The sequence below is a fragment of the Pituophis catenifer genome, unplaced genomic scaffold (genome assembly GCF_029215685.1).
Source record: "Pituophis catenifer annectens isolate HBS135680 unplaced genomic scaffold, rPitCat1.0.hap2 SCAF_6, whole genome shotgun sequence".
In the NCBI taxonomy this organism is placed as follows: domain Eukaryota; kingdom Metazoa; phylum Chordata; class Lepidosauria; order Squamata; family Colubridae; genus Pituophis; species Pituophis catenifer.
Genome location: NW_027256886.1, coordinates 91,222,613 through 91,244,794, shown reverse-complemented (window position 1 = coordinate 91,244,794; position 22,182 = coordinate 91,222,613). Strand labels below are relative to the sequence as shown.

The 22,182-nt window shown below is 44.9% G+C and overlaps 1 protein-coding gene across 3 annotated transcripts in view; it reads left to right on the top strand.

The window, feature by feature from the left end:
* VCL (vinculin) overlaps positions 1–22,182 on the top strand; it is a 113,497-nt gene that overhangs the window by 54,578 nt on the left and 36,737 nt on the right. For 2 of the 3 annotated variants that reach the window (XM_070945412.1, XM_070945414.1), the window contains exons 5-12: positions 3,257–3,379; positions 5,675–5,835; positions 11,310–11,400; positions 13,224–13,371; positions 16,049–16,202; positions 16,891–17,066; positions 20,249–20,439; positions 21,595–21,794. In XM_070945412.1, the coding sequence (XP_070801513.1) occupies positions 3,257–3,379; positions 5,675–5,835; positions 11,310–11,400; positions 13,224–13,371; positions 16,049–16,202; positions 16,891–17,066; positions 20,249–20,439; positions 21,595–21,794 (1,244 nt within the window). Of the gene's footprint in view, positions 1–3,256; positions 3,380–5,674; positions 5,836–11,306; positions 11,401–13,223; positions 13,372–16,048; positions 16,203–16,890; positions 17,067–20,248; positions 20,440–21,594; positions 21,795–22,182 lie in introns of all 3 variants that reach the window. The other variant, XM_070945413.1, reaches the window with a different exon arrangement.

Here is a 22,182-nt window from a genome sequence, read left to right as displayed (position 1 = left end):
TCCGTTATTTCTGCACATTCCAATATTTTCTTAATCACGTTTTTATCTGCAGGAATCTCTTCGCCTTTCCAATTCTGTGCAAATACAATTCTAGCTGCAGTTATTACATGAATAATCAAGTACACCTTTTCTTTACTATAGTTCCCTGGTAAAATCTCCAACAGGAATATCTCAGGTGTTAAATCAATGTGCTGCTCCGTCATCTTCTCCAACCACATACGAATTCTTGCCAGTATTTTTTTGCTTCTACATACATCCACCACATATGATAATACAATCCCGCCTGTTGAGGTCCTTTGATGAGGCACCCCTGCTCTAGCCCCTTTTCCCCATAGGCTCACAGCAGCTTCATTCCCTCAAGAATTTGGGAAACTTGCTTCTAATGTGAGGAAGCTCCCAATGTGAGGAAGGTTTTCACCAGCTCGCCTTTCCACCATTTCTCATGGAGTCTCCTTCGGTTCACCATGCTTCCCTGGAAGTCCATATTTTGCTTTTCCAACAGTCCCTGCACACTCCAACCCACAAGAACTTGGGAGAACCTCGGACCAATCTCTCGAGTCCCCAGATGGCAACTTCTCTTTCTTAAATTTGAGAACTGGAAGCAAGGAGGCGCTTCCCACTGAGCAGGGCTGATCTATCTGCACGAGCTCCCTCAGTATCTGCTCCTCTCCTGCCTTTTTCTGCTGATCACTGATTGTAATAAATTACTTATGAAACTGCCAATTTATTAAGATTGATGTTTGAAGAGATTGCTTTTTTTCGGTAGGCTTGCAAAACATGTTTGTGCAGAGACTATATTTATTCTCTCCCAAGTATCATTTAAGCTGGGAAATTGAAATTCAAGAATGACTGTTTGTTTCTCCTAAGCAGAATCTGCTTATAATTTATTGATTGTTTTCTATCCATCTCTTTGGGGAAAGAATGCCCAGTCTTGCCAACTAAATGCCTGGGAAACGAACTCATTGCTTTTGTATAGCAGTGCAGAACAATCTGCTATTGAATCCTGACCCTCTGCATAGCCGCCAGGGATGGCATTGGGTTAGGGGCTAACACCATCCACCTGCCACTGATGTTAAATAGCTCACTATTTCCTGAAGCTAAACTTTCTGCTTCTTATTCATGTCATCTAACTCTGCCTTGTCAACTTAAGTCTCTTAAGTCAACTCCTGTTGTGGCTCCGTTACCTGAGTCTGTGTCATCGGCAGGAAAGGACTCCAAGAGTGAAGGAGAGGAGTTGGCAAGGCCTCCCTCTCCAGGACCCTCCTCTCTGGCAATGCCTTCGGTGTCCGCCAAAGGGCAAGAGATAGAGTCGGGGCCAAGCACGTCCACACAGCCACAGGTGGACAGTGATGAGGGTAATGAGTCTTGGCTGGACCCACACCAGCGTCGCAGAGATAAGCATGCGCAACAGAAGAAAAGACATGCCCGAGATTAGGCTGAGTCACTGGACCACACCCCACAGGATATAAAAGGGAGCGTGGTGGCCAGTCAAACCTTGTGACGAACAAAGCTGAAAGCTTCCATGCCATTCTGCATTGCCGGACTTTTGCTTTAAGACTTTGCTGGAAGTATCTCTGGACTTGATTTAATTCCGTAATTATTGAGCTGCTTTCCTTTGATGTATCAGAAGTGGGGAGAAGTTATCTCTCCTCTTTGTAAATAATAAACTTTTGGCAGGCAGCCACTAGGTTGTTGCCAAGTTCCGTTATCATAAGTAAAAGGATTTTGCCGGCTGGTTTGGTCTTTAACTCCTGAACGTCTGTTGGTGTGTGTGCGTGGGGTTGGGGACAGAACAACTCCTGCAAGATTTTGCAGGTTAAGACCTGGTTTTTCTCCCCCAAGCATTTGGGCCCAGTTGAGGGACATCCCATTTTGATTGTTTAATTCTTGTGCTTGGTTGCCATGTTGTATATTGAGTTGTTTTTTAAAAATGTGGTGTGCTTATTTTTGTATTTCTGCTTTTATTGTATACTGACCCTATGGTTGAAGTTTGTTGTGGCCTGCCAGCAGCCAGTGGAGCTGATGGCAAACTCAGATAGGGAGGAGGTTGGGGAGGAACACAGGCCAGTCCTGGAGTCTGATGAGTGCTCTGCGTCAGAGGCAGAGATGGGGCCAGGGCTGTCTGACAGTTATCAGCTGCCTTCGGAGTCAGACATCAGTGGGGCAGAAGAACAGCTGGAGCCTGTTCCCAGTGTGCTCATGCGCAGAGCTGCCAGGAGAAGGGAACAGCTAAAGAACAAGGGCCGACTCAGGAGTAAAGCCACAGGTGGATGGTGATTCGCTTCTCCCATACGGAATAAAAAGAAGCGAAAGAGGAGGGGAGTTTGCAGGAGGCAATTAGCTCAATTCATTAGAGTGAAGATCTGTTCCTGACTTCTTGCCAAATATTGTCTGCTCTAGCCTGGCGTTTGGAAGATATCGGCCTGGCAGCTCTCTAAGCCTGATAAAGGTCTGTAGTTGTGAAATCTCTTGAAAGACTGTTGGCTCGGAACTTTGCTGGAGAGGAATTCCCTTTAAACTAAATAAAAGGGATTTTATCAGGACGAGGAGTCCACTTCATGATCTTGGGAGGCCTAGGTCAGAACAGAGTTGGGTAACCCTATAAATCCATTAAGCAAACAAACATACTCGCTGTGAAAATGTTTTACATGGAGCAATGTTTTGTACACACATATACAAACACAAAGACCATCTCATTTAAAACAGTTCATACTTTTTGTATATTTATACAAAGTCAGCTTATTGCCCCCACAACTGGGTCCTCAATTTACCTACCTTAGAAAGGATGGAAGGCTGAGTCAGCCTTGAGCCTGGTGAGATTCGAACCTGCAGTAATTGCAGGCAGCTGTTCTTAATAACAGGGTGCTTTAGACCACTGTACTACCAAGGCTCTTTGGGGGGGGGGTATTTTGACTACCGTGTTTCCCCGAAAATAAGAATCTGTCTTTTTTTTTTTTTTGAACCCTGAAATAAGCGCTTGGTCTTATTGCCATGCACTCACCGATTGGGCTTATTATCAGGGGATGTCTTATTTTGGGGAAAACAGGGTATAATTCAAAACCTTCTCACGTTTTGAATTATGATGAATCCAGCAAAATTATGGTACATTCGGTTTCAGATTGGTTCATGATCAACTGTGACAGCTTTCCCTGAAGAGAAACAGCATTTTCAGTTGTTCTTGAATGTAATTTGCTCTTGCCTGAAATCTTAAAAACGTGGCTTCTTGGAGACAACCTCTTCCATGTCCTTGGTGTAGGAATGACAAAGATGGCCAAGATGATTGACGAGCGGCAGCAAGAACTGACTCATCAGGAGCACCGAGTCATGCTGGTCAACTCCATGAACACGGTGAAGGATCTCCTCCCCGTCCTTATTTCAGGTGAGCCTCGATCAAAACATGCATGGGAACCATGGGATTGCGCGAAGACATGCGCCATATATTTGTGAAGCAGAGGAATACGCATAGTGAAAGGTGTTCAAACATAGACTCTTCTTATATGTCTGATAAACACGGTGGATAAAAATCAATGATTTCTTTTTTAAAAAAAATAAAAAAATTGGATTTTTTAAAATTTAAATTGGATTGTTTGATTTAAATTGGATTTTTAATATTTAAATTGGATTTTTAAAATTTAAATTGGATTTTTAAAATTTAAAATGGATTTTTTATTATTTTTATCAAATTTATTTTAATAAAATGCTCTTGGAGTAAAAATCTATCTTAAGATAGTTTTCTATTTAAGATACATTAATAATTTAGTTTATTCAGCCTGAAATGGAGCATCGTTATGTAGCATGAGATATTCTGCAATATTGCCGACTGTCAGTCAGAGGAGGAGCTGCTGCAGGACAGAGATGGCAGTTGCTCTTTAAAAATTATGATTTAAATCGAGTTGATTTAAATCAAATCCACCCTGCTGATAAACCTACTGTAGAACTAAATCTGTGATTTTATTTGTGTCTTGTGGGGTGGGGAAGTTCTCAACTGACATAGCCTACGTATCTCCTATTTATGTTCTGGAAGCTGGGCTTCCCGAGACATATGAATGGATGGGCTATTTATATGCTGTTATATTTATGATGCTTGCCTTGAGTGGGCACTACAGTCCAGATTAAGATCTTGCTACTGTTTGATTTCGGATTAAGTCCCTACATTTGTTGAAAAGCACAAACATTTGAATAGAATGGAATAGCATAGCATAGCATAGTATAGCATAGCATAACGGAGTTGGAAGGGGCTTTGGAGGTCTTCTAGTCCAACTCCCTGTTTAGACAGGAAACCCTACACCACTTCAGACAAATGGTTATCCAACATCTTTAAAACTTCCAGTGTCGGAGGATTTGCAACTTCTGGAGGCAAGTTGTTTCACTGATTAATTGTTCTCACCGTCAGGAAATTTCTCCTTAGTTCTAAGTTGCTTTCTGTCCTTGATTAGTTTCGACCCGTTGCTTCTTGTCCTACCCTCAGATGCTTTGGAGAATAGTTGACTCCCTCTTCTCAGTGGCAGCCCCTGAGATATTGGAACACTGCTATCATGTCTCCCCTAGTCCTTCTTTTCATTAAACTAAACAGTTCCTGCAACCGTTCTTCATATGTTTTAGCCTCCAGTCCCCTAATCATCTTTGTTGCTCTTCTCTGCACCCTTTCTAGAGTCTCAACATAGCTCAAACAATAACAATAATTGTTATTAAGAAAGGAAATGTTACTTAACACTGACGATCTGCGCTTGAGATCTTGACAAGGAAAAAAAATGCTCCTTCTGATTATTTAAAAAAAGAAGAAGAATCTGCAAATGTGAATTGCACAAGCATTTTTAAAAGTCTTTTGAAGAATGGAATTCCAAAAGTCATAGCTCCAATTATCAACAATGTCAGAAACGATGGTGCTTCTATGGATAGGCTATGTCCAAAAGATGTTTTTGAAGAAATGCCAGATGTAAAACAAATTTTATCTGACAAGATAGAAATTATATCAAAAGTGGATTTATAATTGACAAGCCAAGAGAATGATTTATTCTCTTGGATATTTCTCTGGGTCTACCAAAAAAACAGACTGTGGTTTTAAAATTTAAAAAATTAAAATTTAAAAGGGAAATACAAATGACAAACCTGGATATTTTTTTTCCTATTGGATTTGCAAAAGAGGCTTGAAGAACTCTGCCATAGGACAAAGAAGAAATCAAGATAAATTAAATCCTACAACAGCATTTGAATGAAGTAAAGATTAAGTCTTAAGTAAAGGAAGGGTATATAAATATGGTTTATTTGATCAAGGTTAAAATAAGATGTTACTTCTGCCTACCCTTTTTGGGCTTTCTGCTGACATCAGGACTGAAAAAAATGATTTCTGGATTTGTTTATCGATAAACAAATATGGGGTATGGGATAAAGAGATAAATGTAACTTTGGAGGGGTGAAGAGTAACTACAATTGTTTAAATTGTTGTGATTAATGTTGGAAGTCACTTCCTTATGTATTTCTCTTCTCTTTATGCTTTCTAAGCTGTTTTCTTCTTCTTTTTTCTTTCCTTGCATTTGTATCATATTCTACTATTATAATCAATTCAGGAAAATGGCCATAGATTATCATCATTTATTCCGCTCACGTGTATGTAAAAGGACATTTCCTAGCATATCTTCCTGATATCGTTTGACCTTCTGTGTCATTTCTGCAGCAATGAAGATTTTTGTAACAACTAAAAACTCTCGGAACCAGGGAATTGAGGAAGCCTTGAAAAACCGCAAATTTACGGTGGAGAAGATGAGTACAGAAATAAATGAAATAATCCGTGTATTGCAGCTGACTTCCTGGGATGAGGATGCTTGGGCCAGCAAGGTGGGTGTTTTCTATTTAGGCTGAGAGTGATCTAGGATTAGACATGTAAGAATATGAATCCATATTTTAAAAAAAAACACAAGAACTAATTTATAGAGTGATGTTAGCTAATTTGGTATATGATTTTACCCTTAGGATAATGCAGTTCCTTTATTAGCAGAACATTAAATGTAGTGAGAATATTTTAAAACTGCCCTGCAGATTTCCTATAAATTATCCAACAAATTGGATGGCTATTTGTTTTAAAATTGCATCTCCTGGCAGGGAAACACCCCAATAAGCAAATAAAGTAACATAATCTGAATGTTTCTCTAAAGCAGTGTTTTTCAACCTCACCCATTTTAAGATGTGTGGATTTGGGGACATCCCAAGGGCATCTTGGGAGTTGAAGTTCCCACATCCAGTGGTGGGATTCAGCCGGTTCGGGCCAGTTTGGGTGAACCGGTAGTTAAATTGTGGCTGGACCCACCCCTCCCCACCCCTTCCAGGAGTCCCCACGTGCCCCATTTTGGCTCGCAGGTAAGTGCAGGGAGGCCTCCTAGGCCCAAAACGGGGCACAGGGGGGTAGCGCCCCCCCCCGCAGCCAGTTTTTGCTCCCAGGGGGTTGCAGAAGGCTGAGTGCTGCCTGTCACACCCCTGGCCACGCCCACCATGGCCATGCCCACCCAGCTGGGCATTAGGGCAGAGAACTGGTTGTTAAATTATTTGAATCCCACCAGTGCCCACATCCTAAAATGATTGACGTGGACTTCCTTCCTGGAATTAAGTTCTGAGATGGGTACCTTAAAATAACCGCAGATTTATAACTTAAGACCTAAATTGGTTAAAACTCAATTTTTTATTTTGGTTGAAAGCTGCAAATTTCCAATCAGCGAACTACTGCAAATGTGATGGCTTCAGGGAGGAAATGGCTGTTTTCAGAGACTTCTAATTATTTTAATGGGTTGAGAACCACAGAACTGTCAAAACAGCTCGCAAGCTGTGCATTTCTATCCATTGCTGTTTATTGACGCAGTTTCCACGTAACGATAAACTATGGTTTAGCAGAGGATGACCCTGTGGGAGGGGTTGGCATGAAGGACTGAGCCCTTTTCTTCTACTCTGCTGGGAAAATAAATCAACATCTATTTTTGATTCAGGAGTGGTTCGGTGTCCTAGAGGTGGAGCTCATGCCTCACAATCAGGAGGCTGTGGGTTCGATCCTAGGTAGAGACAGCTATTTCTCTCTCTCTCTCTCTGGGCACACTGAGAATACATCTGCTGAACAAAACTCCTCATTGGTGACAGGAAGGGCATCCAGCCATTAAAGCACTCTGCTAGCTCCATTCAGTTGCCCAGACTTCACCCCGCAAGGGATTAGGGGGTTGTTAAATGAAGATGATTTAGTTTTGATTCTGCGGCTTTCTGACCTTACTGTCCCCAGCATCGTATCTCTTGCTATCTGTAAACTGACTTGTAGGACTTTTTTAAAAAATATATATCATTTTGATTTAAGCATGCATAGATAGGCATGTAGAATTTAGCCATGCTTTGCTTCCTTGGAACTGTAATCTCCAAATCACTATTAGTACTAAATCACGAATCTGTGAAAAAGGAGTTGAATTCTGGCTTATTACCGTAATCAATCACTGAGCCCCTGCAGAGGGTGCCCCTTATCGCTTAGGCCTGAAAGCAGATTAGCCCACTATTAATAATAATTTCTTTCTTAGAACTACTACTTATATATATATCTATATATATCTTTCTCCTTAATTTTCTCCTTTCCCCTCACCCTCACCTTTTAGAAGGTAAGATCTCTTCCTCAACCCACAACTGCTGCCTTTTCTACTAAAAACAGAAAAGCATGACTCCGGGGGTGTTTGTTGTGTGTTGTGTGGTTTCCTGTGTGGCGAGTGTTACCCTTCAGGTAGTCCTCGACTTACAACCGTTCTATTAGTGACTGAAGTTACACCAGCACTGAAAAAAGTGATTTACAATCGTTTTTCCACACTTACGACCGTTGGAGCGTCCCCATGGCCACGTGATCAATATTCAGGCACTTGGCAGCTGGCTCATATTTATGACGGTTGCAGTGTCCCACGGTCATGGGATCGCCGTTTGTGACCTTCCCAGTTGGTTTCCGGCAAGCGATGTCAACGGGAGGATGGGGGGGGGGGAAGCAGGATTCACTTAACAGCTGCTTAACGACTGTGGCAAAAATGATTGCAAAATGGGCCACAATTCACTTAAGAACTGTCTTGCTTAGCAACAGAAATGTTGGGCTCAATTCTGGTCATAGGTCAAGGACTACCTGTACTCACCTTGAAAGGCGGAGTATTTCAAGCGATTGGAAAGTCTTGCTGTGTGACGGGGCTGTTTCCGAGGAGTGACAGCCGGCCTTGAAATGTGCAAGATGAGGAGACGTGAGTTGGGTTTGGGGTAGCTTTCTTGACCAGGGAAGTTGGAAAATCCAGCTTTTCTAATTCCTTCCCTTGTGAACTTAACAAGCATCTTGTTCTCTAGGACGAAGTTTCACTCCGCTTTTCCTTTCCTTCTGGGATAGAGTAGATTTGAGAGATATGTTTCTGACAGGCTCGGGCAACTGTTCTTTGTAATTTCAGCTTTGTGAGAAGGGAGGAATGACCTTTTTGTAGACTTACGGCACTATTACAAGCAGGTGCGTGCGAAATTAGTTGCATTTGGGAATATGGTGAAATGGGCTGTGAAGTACAAAGCACATAAATTGAATTACATGTCCTCCTGTCTCACCACACCTCCAAATGCAATGTTTCATATGCATGCATTTGTAACAGCACCATAAGTTTACAAAAAGAGCATTTCTTTACACACACACACACACACACACACACACACACACACACACACACACACTTTTATTGGTCAATGACCAAAATAGAATAGAATAGAATTTTATTGGCCAGGTGTTGACACACAAGGAATTTGTCTTGGCTATAAAATATAAAAATAAAGTTTGTATATGTATATGTACATGTATATTACAGTAGGAGATGACCAGGCTGAGCCCAAGGGAAGGGTCAAACACCTCATCAGTCTCGAGTGTCTTTGCGCCCGCAAGGCATCTAAGTCCAGCCTACCTTGAATTCCCTTGGGTCTTATCTACCACTTATTTGCTTTGACTGTTAGTAGTTCAGATTCTTCTAGAGAGCATTGGCATACAATAAACTTATATTCATTTGAACTACCTGGACTCCTGATTCCCTGCCCTTGACCTGTTATATGCATATGTTTGGATTTACTTGGAGTTAAACTGCACAGAAGGCAGACTCTTGTAAGGTTTTCAGGAATGAGTGTGCAGCTATAACTCATGAGGACATGGACAGGGACCTCCGAACTGTGAGCTCAGCCAGCGGTTTGATAAGGTTTGACTTCTGGTTCATCGAAGCTGTCAGGAAGGTGATCTGTGATAGGGTCCATGCAATGGGATCTTCTTCTTTGAGGAAAGGGTTGTTTTCTCCCGGCTCTGCTTTCATTGTATGGAAGTAATAACTTTCTGGACTCAGAAAATGAGAAAGATGAATGCGAGGCTAAGGGACACTTAGAAGAGGTACACAACTGAACATCTAATCAGCTACAACTCTTCAGATTTCAAAGGCCCCAACTCTTAACAAGCAGAGTTTTTCAAAGGGCTATATTTGGCAAGGTGAGGATTACAGGGCCCATAACCTTGGCTTGCTTTGTCAAGGGATGTTCAGCTTGTCCCTTTTTCACAACTGTCATTCCTTCCTGGTTACTTATTTGATATGCAGGCCAGAGAGTCTTCCCTCATCACTATCCCCCTGAACCCAAATGATGAAGATGATGATGTAAGAAGGGTTGGAAAAGCGCTGGATGGAACTGCTGAGGTTATCTACATCTCACCTCCTTGAAGAAGAGAGGAAAAAGAGCCCTTGGCTCCCTTCTGTGGGGGAGGGGAGAGCTTTGTCAGGAATCTTCTAAACCAGGGGTCTCCAACCTTGGCCCCTTTAAGATTTGTGGACTTCAACTCCCAGCAAAGATGGCTGAGGAATTCTGGGAGTTGAAGTCCACAAGTTTTAAAGTGCCCAAGGTTGGAGACCCCTGTTCTTAACTGAAAATGCTTCCCAACATCCTTCGACCGTTTTTCCTTTTGGTTCCTGATCCATTTTTTATCCATTGTAGGTGTTATTTGTGTCAACGTCTGATTTGTGCTAACCACTCAAATGTCCCCGTTATGTGAGATGGGCAGGCATAGGACTCTGAGCCATCAATCTTTCCTGTGTCCGGTTGTCAAATCAAGTGGTTCAGGAACTCCCTTTTAAAATGCAGAGGGTAAAACATGTCAGTGGACTATTTTGTACATCTCATTTAAGTCTTTTCACTCTCCAAATGGCATCTTCTGGCATGATGCAAAAATTTGAAGAATCAACCTGGGTATCCGCTTTGGGGTTTGAGTTTTAGGTGGTGGTGTGGTGATTGGCAAAAGGGCATTTTGTATTGGACCTTAACTTTTGACTTTCTAATGGGCTCTTCTGAAAATTTTCATGACAATCCCAAAGGGGACTGCAGGGGATGCAGTGGCTCAGTGGCTAAGATGCTGAGCTTGTCGATCGAAAGGTCGGCAGTTCAGCGGTTCGAATCCCTAGTGCTGCGTAACGGGGTGAGCTCCCATTACTTGTCCCAGCTTCTGCCAACCTAGCAGTTTGAAAGCATGTAAAAAATGCAAGTAGAAAAATAGGGACCACCTTTGGTGGGGAGGTAACAGCGTTCCGTGCACCTTTGGCATTTAGCCATGCCAACCACATGACCATGGAGACGTCTTCGGACAGCGCTGGCTCTTCGGCTTTGAAACAGATGAGCACTGTTCCCTAGAGTCAGGAACGACTAGCACATATGTGTGAGGGGAACCTTTACCTACCCAAAAAGGGGTGATGTTTGTCGGAAACTTGCTGATGTAGCCAGCCATAATTTTATCTGAGAAATAAGAACTAAGAAATAAGAGTCTTTTAGAAATCTTATAATCCAGTGCTATATCTAATTAATCCATGGGGCATGATGCCATCTTTTTTCCTCATGTTTAATGCATTAGATACTAATAAATAAGAATAATCTCAAACCTCCCCCCCCCCAAATGGAGAGAATAGGCAGAGAAGTGTGCATGGGGGTGTTCTCTGTGGCTATTATTCTATTTTGGGAGGGTAAAGATTTAACATTTGTTCTGAATGCCATTTCTTTTTCTCTCGAGTGTTCTGTGCTTGGAAAACAATGAGTTACAATAAGGCCTTATGGAGTGCATGTTCTACCTCGTGCATTTTGAGTAACAGAAATGTGTCTGATATTTAATACATGCGCCGCTGATTATTCCATGAGTTGCTTATCATGGGAGAGAATTGCCTGCAAACCAAAGAAGTGTTTTGTATTGTTAAATTGCATCCACACCTGGATTTGCTAGTCATCTATGAGGATAACCTTCTTATTTTCTCCTATTTTCTGTAAAGGACACGGAAGCCATAAAGAGAGCTCTGGCTTTAATCGATTCCAAGATGAACCAGGCCAAGGGATGGCTCAGGGACCCCACGGCTCCAGCAGGTAATACGGACAGGGATCAGAATGAGATGGGGCAATGTGAAAGGATATTATTCAAGATTGAAAGGTTAAAAAAAAAAATGCAACCAGGACTAAATTCAACCCCCGTTGCCGCGGTCCTTGTTAACCCGGGCAATGACTGATCCGGTATGGCAGGGGTGTCAAATTCGATTTCATTGAGGGCTGCATCAGGGTTGTGTTTGACCTTGGGGATGGGGGAGCATGGCCAGGGTGGGTGTGGTTAGCTCAACATTACTTGTGTTGGCGCCTGTGGTGGCTTGAGCACTCTGCCAGCGAAAATGGGCTCCCAAGCTCTTTTTTTGGGTGCGACGGCCTCCTGCAACCCTCTGTCAGTGAAAACAGAGCTCAGGAAGGCCACCTGGAGGCTGTCACAGCCGAAAACAGGGCTCGTGAGCCTTCACTGTTTCCAGCGTTGCCCCGCGGGCCAGATCTAAGCACCCCAGGGACCAGATTTAAGCGCCCCAGGGGCCGGATCCAGCTCACGGGCCTTGAGTTTGACACCCCTAGAGTATGGGATTCCTCAGCTGGGAGCATGGCTGGCTGGGGAATTCTGGGAGCTGAAGTCCACAAGTCTTAAAGTTGCCAAGGTTGTAGACCCCTGCGTTAGCGGGCAAGCTGCTCCAGAAGAGAGTTTGGAAATCTTTGCTTATTTTGCTAAGTTATCCAAATATTTTAGCTTGTAATCTTCCTTAATTAATATTCTGGAATGGTTTCTGTTCTTGGTTATTGCATATTTATTGCTATATTAGCATAACTCATTTGTAAAGACATAAGATCCATATTTAAATAATTATACTGTATATGAGTGGAGCTCTATAATTAATTAACTCAATTTGTCTCTCCATCTTGATTTGATTATGTTGGCCCCAGAGTGTTGATCAGATTTTGAATTGATGGAATAACTTCTGACACATGCTATGCTATGCTATTTAGATTAATGTAACCAAGTCGTTTTAACTATATATTAGGATGTCGCCAGTTAATATTAGTAAAAGAAATCTTGGCTCCAGATTTGCAGAATTATGTTTTTTTCCCCTTCCCAAGTCTAACACTGAAACCTTTTTTTAAAAGCCTCCGTTGCATTTGACAGGCAGCTAATGAGAACTTGGCCTGCAGGTTCCTAGTATTAGCCCCAGCAACAGCTGACATGGTTGAGGTGTCAGCAGTTCATCTCCAGTGGTAGAACTGGTCAAGCCAAGGATACTTGAGACCTGTGATGGCGAACCTATGGCACGCGTGCCCAAAGTGGCATGCAGAGCCATATTGCCTGGCACGCGTGGTGTCGTCCGTTCCTCTTCTGGGTTTCTGACGTACATGCATGTGCAATGATCAGCTGGTCTTTTTGCATGCGGCAGTGCGGGAAACTGGAAGAGCTGGTCTTCCATTTTCCTGCGTGAGCATGCGCACCGGCCAGCTGATTGTTGCATGCACATGCGCAACAGAAACCTAGAAGCAGAGGTGGTATTCAGCAGGTTCGCGCAGTTTCGGGCGAACCGGTAGAGGCAATCACGGACCATTTGACTGGAGACGTGTTTTTTTACTCTGCTTCATCTGCTACTGAATTTGTTGCCTTATTATTTTGGGCCAACCAGTTGGGAGACGCCTTCTCGTTTCAGAGAATGTGGATCTCACAACTTCAGATTCTGTTCATTTATCCACGTTATTGCCGGCTTTTTAAAGCAGAATTGCCCTGCTTCCATGCTTAGGTAAATTAGCTGTTCGAATTCTCAGCGGTCAGCCAATATTGAATTAGGCTGACGATGCATCAGATATATGGCCTCTATTCACCCATTCTTGCTTCCTAGGGGATGCTGGTGAACAAGCCATAAGACAGATCCTGGACGAAGCAGGAAATGTTGGGGAATTGTGCGCAGGTAAAGAACGCCGGGAGATTCTAGGCACCTGCAAAACGTTGGGTCAGCTGACGGATCAACTAGCTGATCTTCGGGCCAGGTAACCTGCGACCAACTAATAACAAACCTTGCCCTTTCTTTCTTTCTTTCTTTCTTTCTTTCTTTCTTTCTTTCTTTCTTTCTTTCTTTCTTTCTTTCTTTCTTTCCCTTCCTTCCTTCCTTCCTTCCTTATTCATTCATTCATTCATTCATTCATTCATTCATTCATTCATTCATTCATTCATTCATTTAAAAAAGCTAAAATCACCCACAGGAGAGAAGTTGTGTCTTATTTATTTTACCAGTGCACTGATAGTGGTGGATAAAACTTGTTCAAGGGGTTAGCTTTCCCGGCATTCGGCTTGTCAAATTTTCATGGAGAATTTCCATCATTTTAGAGTTGCTCTAAAGCAGAGAGGTCTTCCAACCTTGGCAACTTTACGAGTTGTGGACTTCAACTCCCAGAATTCCTCAGCCAGCGCATGCGGATGCGCTGGCTGAGGAATTCTGGGAGTTGAAGTCCACAACTCGTAAAGTTGCCAAGGTTGGAGACCCCTCCTCTAAAACACCATTTTAATTTTATTTAAGGCATTCCTAGTGTATTTTTCCTTGTTCCTGATGTCAGCCTTGGGAACTAGTCCAGACAGGAAGTACACCCAGCAGTGCCAGCTCTAACTTTAGTGTAAAGTTACCTCAACAGAACCTGACAGGACGTCTCCCCTCCCCTCGCCTTTACAGTCCAAGAAACTGTGCTGCCTGTTATTTGATCGTTGCTTTGTCTCTGGCTCTTCCTCCTGCCTCCCAAGGTCATTTCCCCCTACAATTACACCTGCTGAGGTGATCTATATGTAGAAGTGCTGGCTGCCTTAATAGATTGGGAAGTGCGGCTTTTCAAAATTGCATAGAGATACTCAACACAAGCCAACTAAAAGTCCTTCAAAACATCCTAAACCAGGGGTCAGCAACCTGTGGCTCCAGAGCCGCATGCAGCTCTTTGGGCTCCCTGTCAGGTGATCCCACCATTGGCTCGCCCCGTCCTTCACCCTCCCCTCCCAGTCACTCCTCGCCTGGCCTGAGAAGGTAAGGGCGATGGAGAAGCAGCCAGGGCAGAGACAGAGAGATACAGAGAGAGGGGGAGAGAGAGAGAGACATAGTGAGATACAAAGAGAGGGGGAGAGAGGGAGGAAAGAGAGAGATATGTCAAAAGGATTTTGTGGTTCCCGGTGTTTTTTAACAACTAGTTCTCTGCCCTAATGACCAGCTGGGTAGGCATGGCTAGCGGGGTGTCATGTGACTGGTGGAAGTGAGTGACATCGAGTTGGCCACGCCCACCCAGGTTTTGTGGCCCCCGGTGTTTTCTGTGGGAAACGGGTCCAAATGGCTCTTTGAGTATTTAAGGTTGCAGACCCCTGTCCTAAGCAAACCAAAAGACCCAGCAACTCCAGAAGAAAAAACAGGAATCATCCTACAACATCCAATGTAAGAACTGCAACAACCACTATGTAGGGCAAACAAGCAGAAGACTGCCAGAAGGCATCCACCAACACCCAACTAGCAGTCAGAAGACATGACGAAAATTCTTTAATTTCACAATTTATAGACAGATTTAACCATAGTTTCAGTTGGGAAAATGCGACCATCTTCTGGATGAGGGACCTTTCTTCTCAGAGCTACTTAGTGAAGAGTAATTATGCACCAAGAAGAACCCGCACAACATTGCCCAAAATGCAATCCCATGACTGGGGGGGTGGCAGATGTGGCCGAAATCAGATCGTAAGTAGTTTTAGGGGGGTACGCAGTGGTGGGATTCAAATAATTTAACAACCGGTTCTCTGCCTTAATGACCAGCTGGGTATGTGTGGCTCAGTGGTCATGGCCAACTCAACATCACTCACGTCTATGGGCGAAGCGCCTTAGCTGTTACAATGTAATAAGGGTTAACCAGAGAGGCAGTTTCTGTAAGCAGGGCAATAAAGTTAAGGCTAGAAATAACACCAGAATGTTTCCTTCCTGCCTTCCTTACAGGATTAGCCCTGTAAAGTGAAAAAACAAAACAAAAGGTGATTTATTCTAACAACCGGTTCTCCCGAATAGGTGCGAACTGGCTGAATCCCACCACTGGGGGTACGTCGCAACTCTTCACTAAGTAGCTCTGAGAAGAAAGGTCCCTAATCCAGAAGATGGCAGATAGCAGGGGAAATAATTCCATTATTTAGTTAGGGAAGGTTTGGCCTTATCTAAGCAGCCGTGGCCTATATCCAGTGGTGGGATTCAAATTTTTTTACCAGAGGTTCTGTGGGCGTGGCTTGGTGGGCATGGCCAGGTGTGTGTGACAGGCAGCACTCTGCCTCCTGCACGCCCCTGGGAGCAAAAACAGCCCCCATGCCCCATTTTTGGCCTAGGAGGCCTCCCTGAAGCCTCCTGGGAATGAAAACGGGCCATGGGGAGAGTGGCACCCCCCCATGCCCTGTTTTGGGCATAGGAGGCCTCCCTGTACTTACCTGGGAGCCAAAATGGGGTGTGTGGGGACTCCTGGAAGAGGTGGGGCAGGAAGGGGCGGGGCCAGCCAGCAATTTAACTACTGGTTTGCCCGAACCAGCCCGAACTAGATGAATCCCACCACTGCCTATATCCCATCGCTCTGGGCCCTACCTTGGCTCCGTCTGAATTCTATGTACCCAGGTCAACTGTTGCAAATGTATCTGGGGATTTATATGTCTTTTTCTCCCCTTGAACAGGGGTCAAGGTGCAACCCCTCTCGCCATGCAGAAAGCTCAGCAGATCGCTCAAGGGCTGGACTTACTAACTGCAAAAGTGGAAAACGCAGCTCGCAAGCTGGAGGCGATGACCAACTCTAAGCAGGCCATAGCCAAGAAGATTGATGCTGCTCAGGTACTCACGGTCTTGCTGTGAAGAGGGAAGGGTGGTATCAACTCGCAAAGCATCCCTGGCCTGCTCTTGAGTTGCCATAGCCCAGGGGGGATGGGAAACTGGCAAAATGGCACAGCAGCCAAAGGCAGATGCACATTCCTTGCTTATCTCTCTCAAGACTGTATCCCAGGGTTGTCTACAGCAGCCGAGGGGAGTGACCTCTACAACCCTCAAAATTGCTCTGTGTCGAATGTGATTGATGACACACCCTGGGGGGAGGTGGGAAATAGGGTCATAATTATGTAGGTTCAGAGCTGGCTTCATTTGGGAACATGCCGACATGAAGCTCCTAATAAATAACTGGATTTCTTTTGAAGCTTTGCTTGAGACACATGATTTAATTAGGGCATCAATGGTGGATACCCTTAAAATGATTTCTGATTTCTAATGGATAATGACTTTTTGTTGCAGTAATGATTTAAGAATAATTGAATTCAACAATTGCAGATCTTATGTATTCTTCCTGTCGGCTTCCTGCAAATTCCCTTTGTGCCTTTGTTTTAACCTTGAGATAGACATTGGCTACCCCAAGAAAATGCGGGCTATGTTATCTATAGTTGAATCCATTTTGACCCAAACAGCATTTCAGTGTTAGAATGTAAGGGATTCAAAGATCACAAGCCATTGACCCCTGTTTCTCTTGATGAAGAGCTGGCTGGCAGATCCTAACGGGGGCAGCGAAGGAGAAGAACACATCCGGGGCATTATGACGGAAGCCAGGAAAATTGCAGAACTCTGTGAAGACCCCAAAGAGAGAGATGACATTTTGCGGTCCTTGGGAGAGATCTCTGCTTTGACAGCTAAATTGTCCGACCTTCGAAAACAGTATGTATTGACCTCTTTTGTGGAGATCCGAAAAAATCCCTCTGTTTCAATGGCCGGACTCCACGGTGTATGTTCCCATTGCTTCAAGCAGGCTTTCCTAAAACTCTTGACAAGATGCGTGGACTTCAACTCCCAGAATTCCCCAGCCGGCATTCTGAGAGTTGAAGTCTACCCCATCTTTAACGTTGCCAAGATTGGAAAAATCTACTTTTTTTTTTCCCAATTTATATACCGCCCTTCTCCCTGAGGACTCAGGGCGGTGTACAGCCAGAATTAAGAACATAAAATACGAATATTAAAAACAATTAAAATATATATAAATTTGGCCCAAAAATTAAAAATCACAAACCAGTTAAAACATTTAAAATTTCTTCTTAAGCCAGCCCGGCTTGCTGGAAAAAATGGGTTTTAAGGGCACGGCGGAAGGTGCTGAGGTCTTGGATTCTCCTTATCTCTGGGGGCAACTGATTCCAGAGGGTAGGTGCCCCCACAGAGAAGGCCCTCCCCCTGGGGGCCACCAGCCTACATTGTTTGGCTGATGGCACCCTGAGGAGGCCCTCTCTGTGGGAGCGCACGGGTCGATGGGAGATCGTCGGTAGCAGCAGGCGGTCTCGAAGGTAGCTAGGCCCTATGCCATGGAACGCTTTAAAGGTGATAACCAACACCTTGAAGCACACCCGGAAGACCACCGGGAGCCAGTGCAACTCGCGCAGGAGTGGTGTTACATGGGAGCGCCATGCTGCTCCCGTCACTACCCGCGCTGCTGCGTTCTGGACCAGTTGGAGCCTCCGGGTGCTCTTCAAGGGGAGCCCCATGTAGAGAGCGTTAAAGTATTTGTGCTTTCATGTTGGATGTCAGACTTGGGATAGCATTGACTCTGTGTTGCTGCTGAGTAACATGTTATTTGTGGGATGAGAAGCTTTAAGGCAGGGGCGTCAAACTCTATTTCATTGAGGGCCGCATTTGGGTTGGGTTTGACCTCGGGGGCCGGGGTGGGTGTGGCCGGGGTGGGCATGGCCAGCTCAACATTACTCGTATCGGGGGTGTCTGTGGTGGCCTGAATGCAGAAAACGGGATCCTGAGCTCTATTTCCAGCTGCAGTAACCTCCTGCAATCCTCTGCCAGCAAAAATGGAGCTCCATTTTTACTGGCAGAGGCACTGTGGGCCAGTCCTTCACTGTTTCCAGGGCAACCCCATGGGCCAGATGTAAGCACTCCTCGGGCTGGATCCAGTCCCCGAGCCTTGAGTTTGACATCGCTGCTTTATGGGCTTATGAACAGTGGGCATTTAAGGTTCCTAGCTATCTGTGACAATTCAGGGCAACACAGCGGAGGAAGATGGCTTTCCTTCAACTTTCAAGCTATAATTCAAATCGTGGTGCCCGCTTTATGCCACCTCTTCCCTTAAGCGACGCTGGCTCCTCCCCTATTGATCTTCCGGAAGTCCCTCAAAACTTGGTTGTGCCACCAGGCTTCGGGGGGGAATCCAGAGGACTGGTGAGATAATGTTAATAAACAGTAAACATCTGCACTTTGCCTCGAATTTGTGCTTATTTTTTTAGCCTTCAGTTTTTTAAGTTTTTAAATAATAATATTTAAATAATAATGTTAATACTTAAATCTAAGTAATAATATCTGAATAATATTTAAGAGGTGACTGCTAGATTGATGGCAGACTCCATCCCAGTGGTGAAATCCTCAGCCGGTCGCCACCAGTTTGCTGCTCGCGCATGCGTGGTGTGCGCCAGATGTACGCTGCGCACGTGCATGCACAGTGCATGCCAGCTGCACAATATGCATGCATGCACAGTGCGCATCAGATGCACCCTTTTGAATTTCCTGCTGTTTTTTTTTTTTACTTTTTAAAGCATTTTTAACAACCGGTAGTAAAAAAATGCTTTAAAAGTAAAAAAAAATAATAATTCCGAAGATCCACTGAGCGATGCGCAATCAATCGTTGGAACTTTTTTTTTTACTTTTTAAAGCATTTTTTACTACTGATTTGGGCGAACTGGCCCGAACTGGTAGCATTTCACCCCTGCTCCATCCCCCCCTCCCTTTGCTCTCTGCTCTCCACCCATCCATCATTTTGTTATCATATTGGTGTCTTCTTGCTTTCTTTTTCATTGTTTATTTTATCACTGTATTATTTTACTTCCGTTCTGGTTACACTCTTTTCATTTCTTCCTTTTTACTGTTGTAAGAGTAGAGTAGCCCCACCGTGAGGTAGGTGGCAAATAAATTTAAGAAATAAATCAATAAATCAATTGCTTTTTTGCCTTGATGTATGCTTGACTTGATGTATGCGAGATGGGCAGTTACATAAATTCAATGAATGAATGAATGAATGAATGAATGAATGAATGAATGAATGAATGAATGAATGAATGAACAATCCAGAATTGTTTGGCGGACACTTTGAGAATTGGGATAAAACTGGGATGGGTTTGGAGTTTTAGTCAGGTTCCCACTTCTTAAGCAGGGGTGGACTGCTGGGGGCTCACAGGGGTTTCGGAGAACCTCTAGCTAGGATTCTGTGCAGTTCAGAGAACTCCCAAATCCCACTCCTGGCTGGCCCCTCCTACCCCTCCCCGCCCCTCCCAGGAGTCCCCATGCGGCCCGTTTTGGATGCAGGTAAATGCAGGGCGTGCACAGAGGCTTGGGGAGGGTGAAAATCAGGCCTACTAGAAGTTCAGAAAGGCTCGAGAGGGCCTCCAGAGCCTGGGGAGGCTGTTTTTCCCCTCCCGGAGGCTCGAGGAAACCCTCTGGAGCCCAGGAAGGGCAAAAATACCCCCCCACTATGGTGAAGGAGGCTAACTAGGCCACGCCCATCATGACCACGCCCTGGGTGGCAACTGGGCAGAGAACCCCTTGGTAAAATTTTTGAAGCCCGTCCCTGTCCTTAAGTTGTGTCTAAGCAAAGTCTCCAGTCAACAGCAGCGTAAATTCAACCTTTCTTGGTGACATTTCTTTATTTTTTCCTTCGCTTAGGATGCTTGCATCCACTTGTAAATATAATCTTGTATTGCCACTTAACAAATCCATTGGGCATCGTTAAGTTTAATGAGTAGCAGTGCTTAAGCTCATGAGTAGCTGATTCACAGTTCTTGCCCTTAAACTTTGCCTTCTTAATGGGCCACTTTACAAGGCTTAATTTTAACAGCCGTTTCTTTTCCCAATAGTGGGAAAGGCGATTCTCCAGAAGCCCGGGCATTAGCCAAGCAAATAGCGACATCGCTTCAGAATTTGCAGTCCAAAACCAACAAGGCTGTTGCGAACAGCAGACCTGTCAAGCCGGCTGTTCATCTGGAAGGCAAGATTGAGCAAGCTCAAAGATGGATAGACAACCCTACCGTTGACGATCGGGGTGTAGGTAAGCTGTCACTTCCTAAGAAAGAATGAGCAGCAAGGTCTCTATGATACTGCAATCTGGTGGCATTGGAAAAAGGGGGTGTATGATGGCTCAATGGTTAAAAACACTGAGCTTGTCAGTCCGGGTTCGAGACCCGAGCAGTGCATGATGGGGTGAGCTCCCGTTACTTGCCCCAGCTCCTGCCCACCTATTGTGTTTCCCTGAAAATAAGACCTGGTCTTATTATATTTATTATTTTTGCTCCAAAAGATGAATTAGAGTTTTTTTTTTGGGGGGAACACAGTACCACAAATGACGAGGGACTGGCCCCCGCTGACCTGGTCCCCACCCCCTGGCACATGCACAAGAGGCAGCAAGCGCGGGACACCAGCAAGTGTCTGGCAGCAGCTGTGGCCCGCCAGCCTCTTAGCGCATTTGTGCAGCCTGCACAGCGCAGGTGAATCTGAGTCCTGCGACTGCCAGGCTGGCCCACCAAGCAGTAGGCAGAAGCAAAGGCACAGGGAGGAGGGCAGGCACGTGATGCGTGGCCACCTGCCCTGTCGCAGCTGCAGGCAAGCAAAGACAGACAATGGGGCAGAGTGGATGGGCGGCCATGTGGTGCAGCACATCTGGCATGCCGGATTGCATGTGGCCCCCTCACCTCTGCCTCCTTTGCTGGCCATGCACCCCCTCCCCTGAGGGCTGACGATCTTAACTGGGGCTTATTTTTGGGGTAGGGCTTAATATGAGCATCCTAAAATCATACTAAGGCTTATTTTCTGGTTGGGTCTTATTTTCGGATAAACATGGTAGCAGTTCGAAAGCATGCAAATGCAAGTAGATAAATAGGTACCACTTTGGTGGGAAGGTAACAGCGTTCCGTGCGTCTCAGTGTATAGCCATGCTGGCTACATGACCACGGAAGTGTCTTTGGAGAATGCTGGCTCTCTCGGCCCAAAAATGGGGATAAGCAGCGCCCCCTAGAGTCGGACACGACTGGACAGGGGAAACCTTTACCTTTTATCATTGGAAGGGTGAGCCTTTCCTCCAATGGCTACCATTGTAACTCTTGATTTTACTCAATCTAATTTTCCCTCTTGCACTGCTTTTTTCTCTTGCCTCATCCGTGAACCAAGAGAACAACTAACAGAAAGGTGAATTGCTTTTTCAATGCAGGCCAGGCTGCCCTCCGGGGACTGGTGGCTGAAGGGCGCCGTCTTGCCAACGTCATGATGGGGCCCTACCGCCAGGAATTGCTTGCCAAGTGTGACCGGGTGGAGCAGCTCGCTGCCCAGTTGGCTGATTTGGCCGCTAGAGGGGAAGGCGACTCTCCGCAAGCCAGAGCCGTAGCTCTTCAGCTACAGGAATCACTGAAGGTAAAGAGGAAGAAGGGAGTTAGAAGACTTTCCCAGCAGATTTTCAACAGATTTGCCTTTTTAAACTTAGTTGACAGCCCATAGCATAATTGTCAGGTGGGAAGAACCAGGACTCTGTGTTAAACTGATTTATTGTTCATGCCTCCTCCTCCTCCTCCTCCTCCTCCTCCTCCTCCTCCTCCTCCTCCTCCTCCTCCTCCTCCTCCTCCTCCTCCTCCTCCTCCTCCTCCTCCTCCTCCTCCTCCTCCTCCTCCTCCTCCTCCTCTTCTTCTTCTTCTTCTTCTTCTTCTTCTTCTTCTTCTTCTTCTTCTTCTTCTTCTTCTTCTTCTTCTTCTCCTTCTCCTCCTCCTTCTCCTCCTCCTCCTCCTCCTCCTCCTCCTCCTCCTCC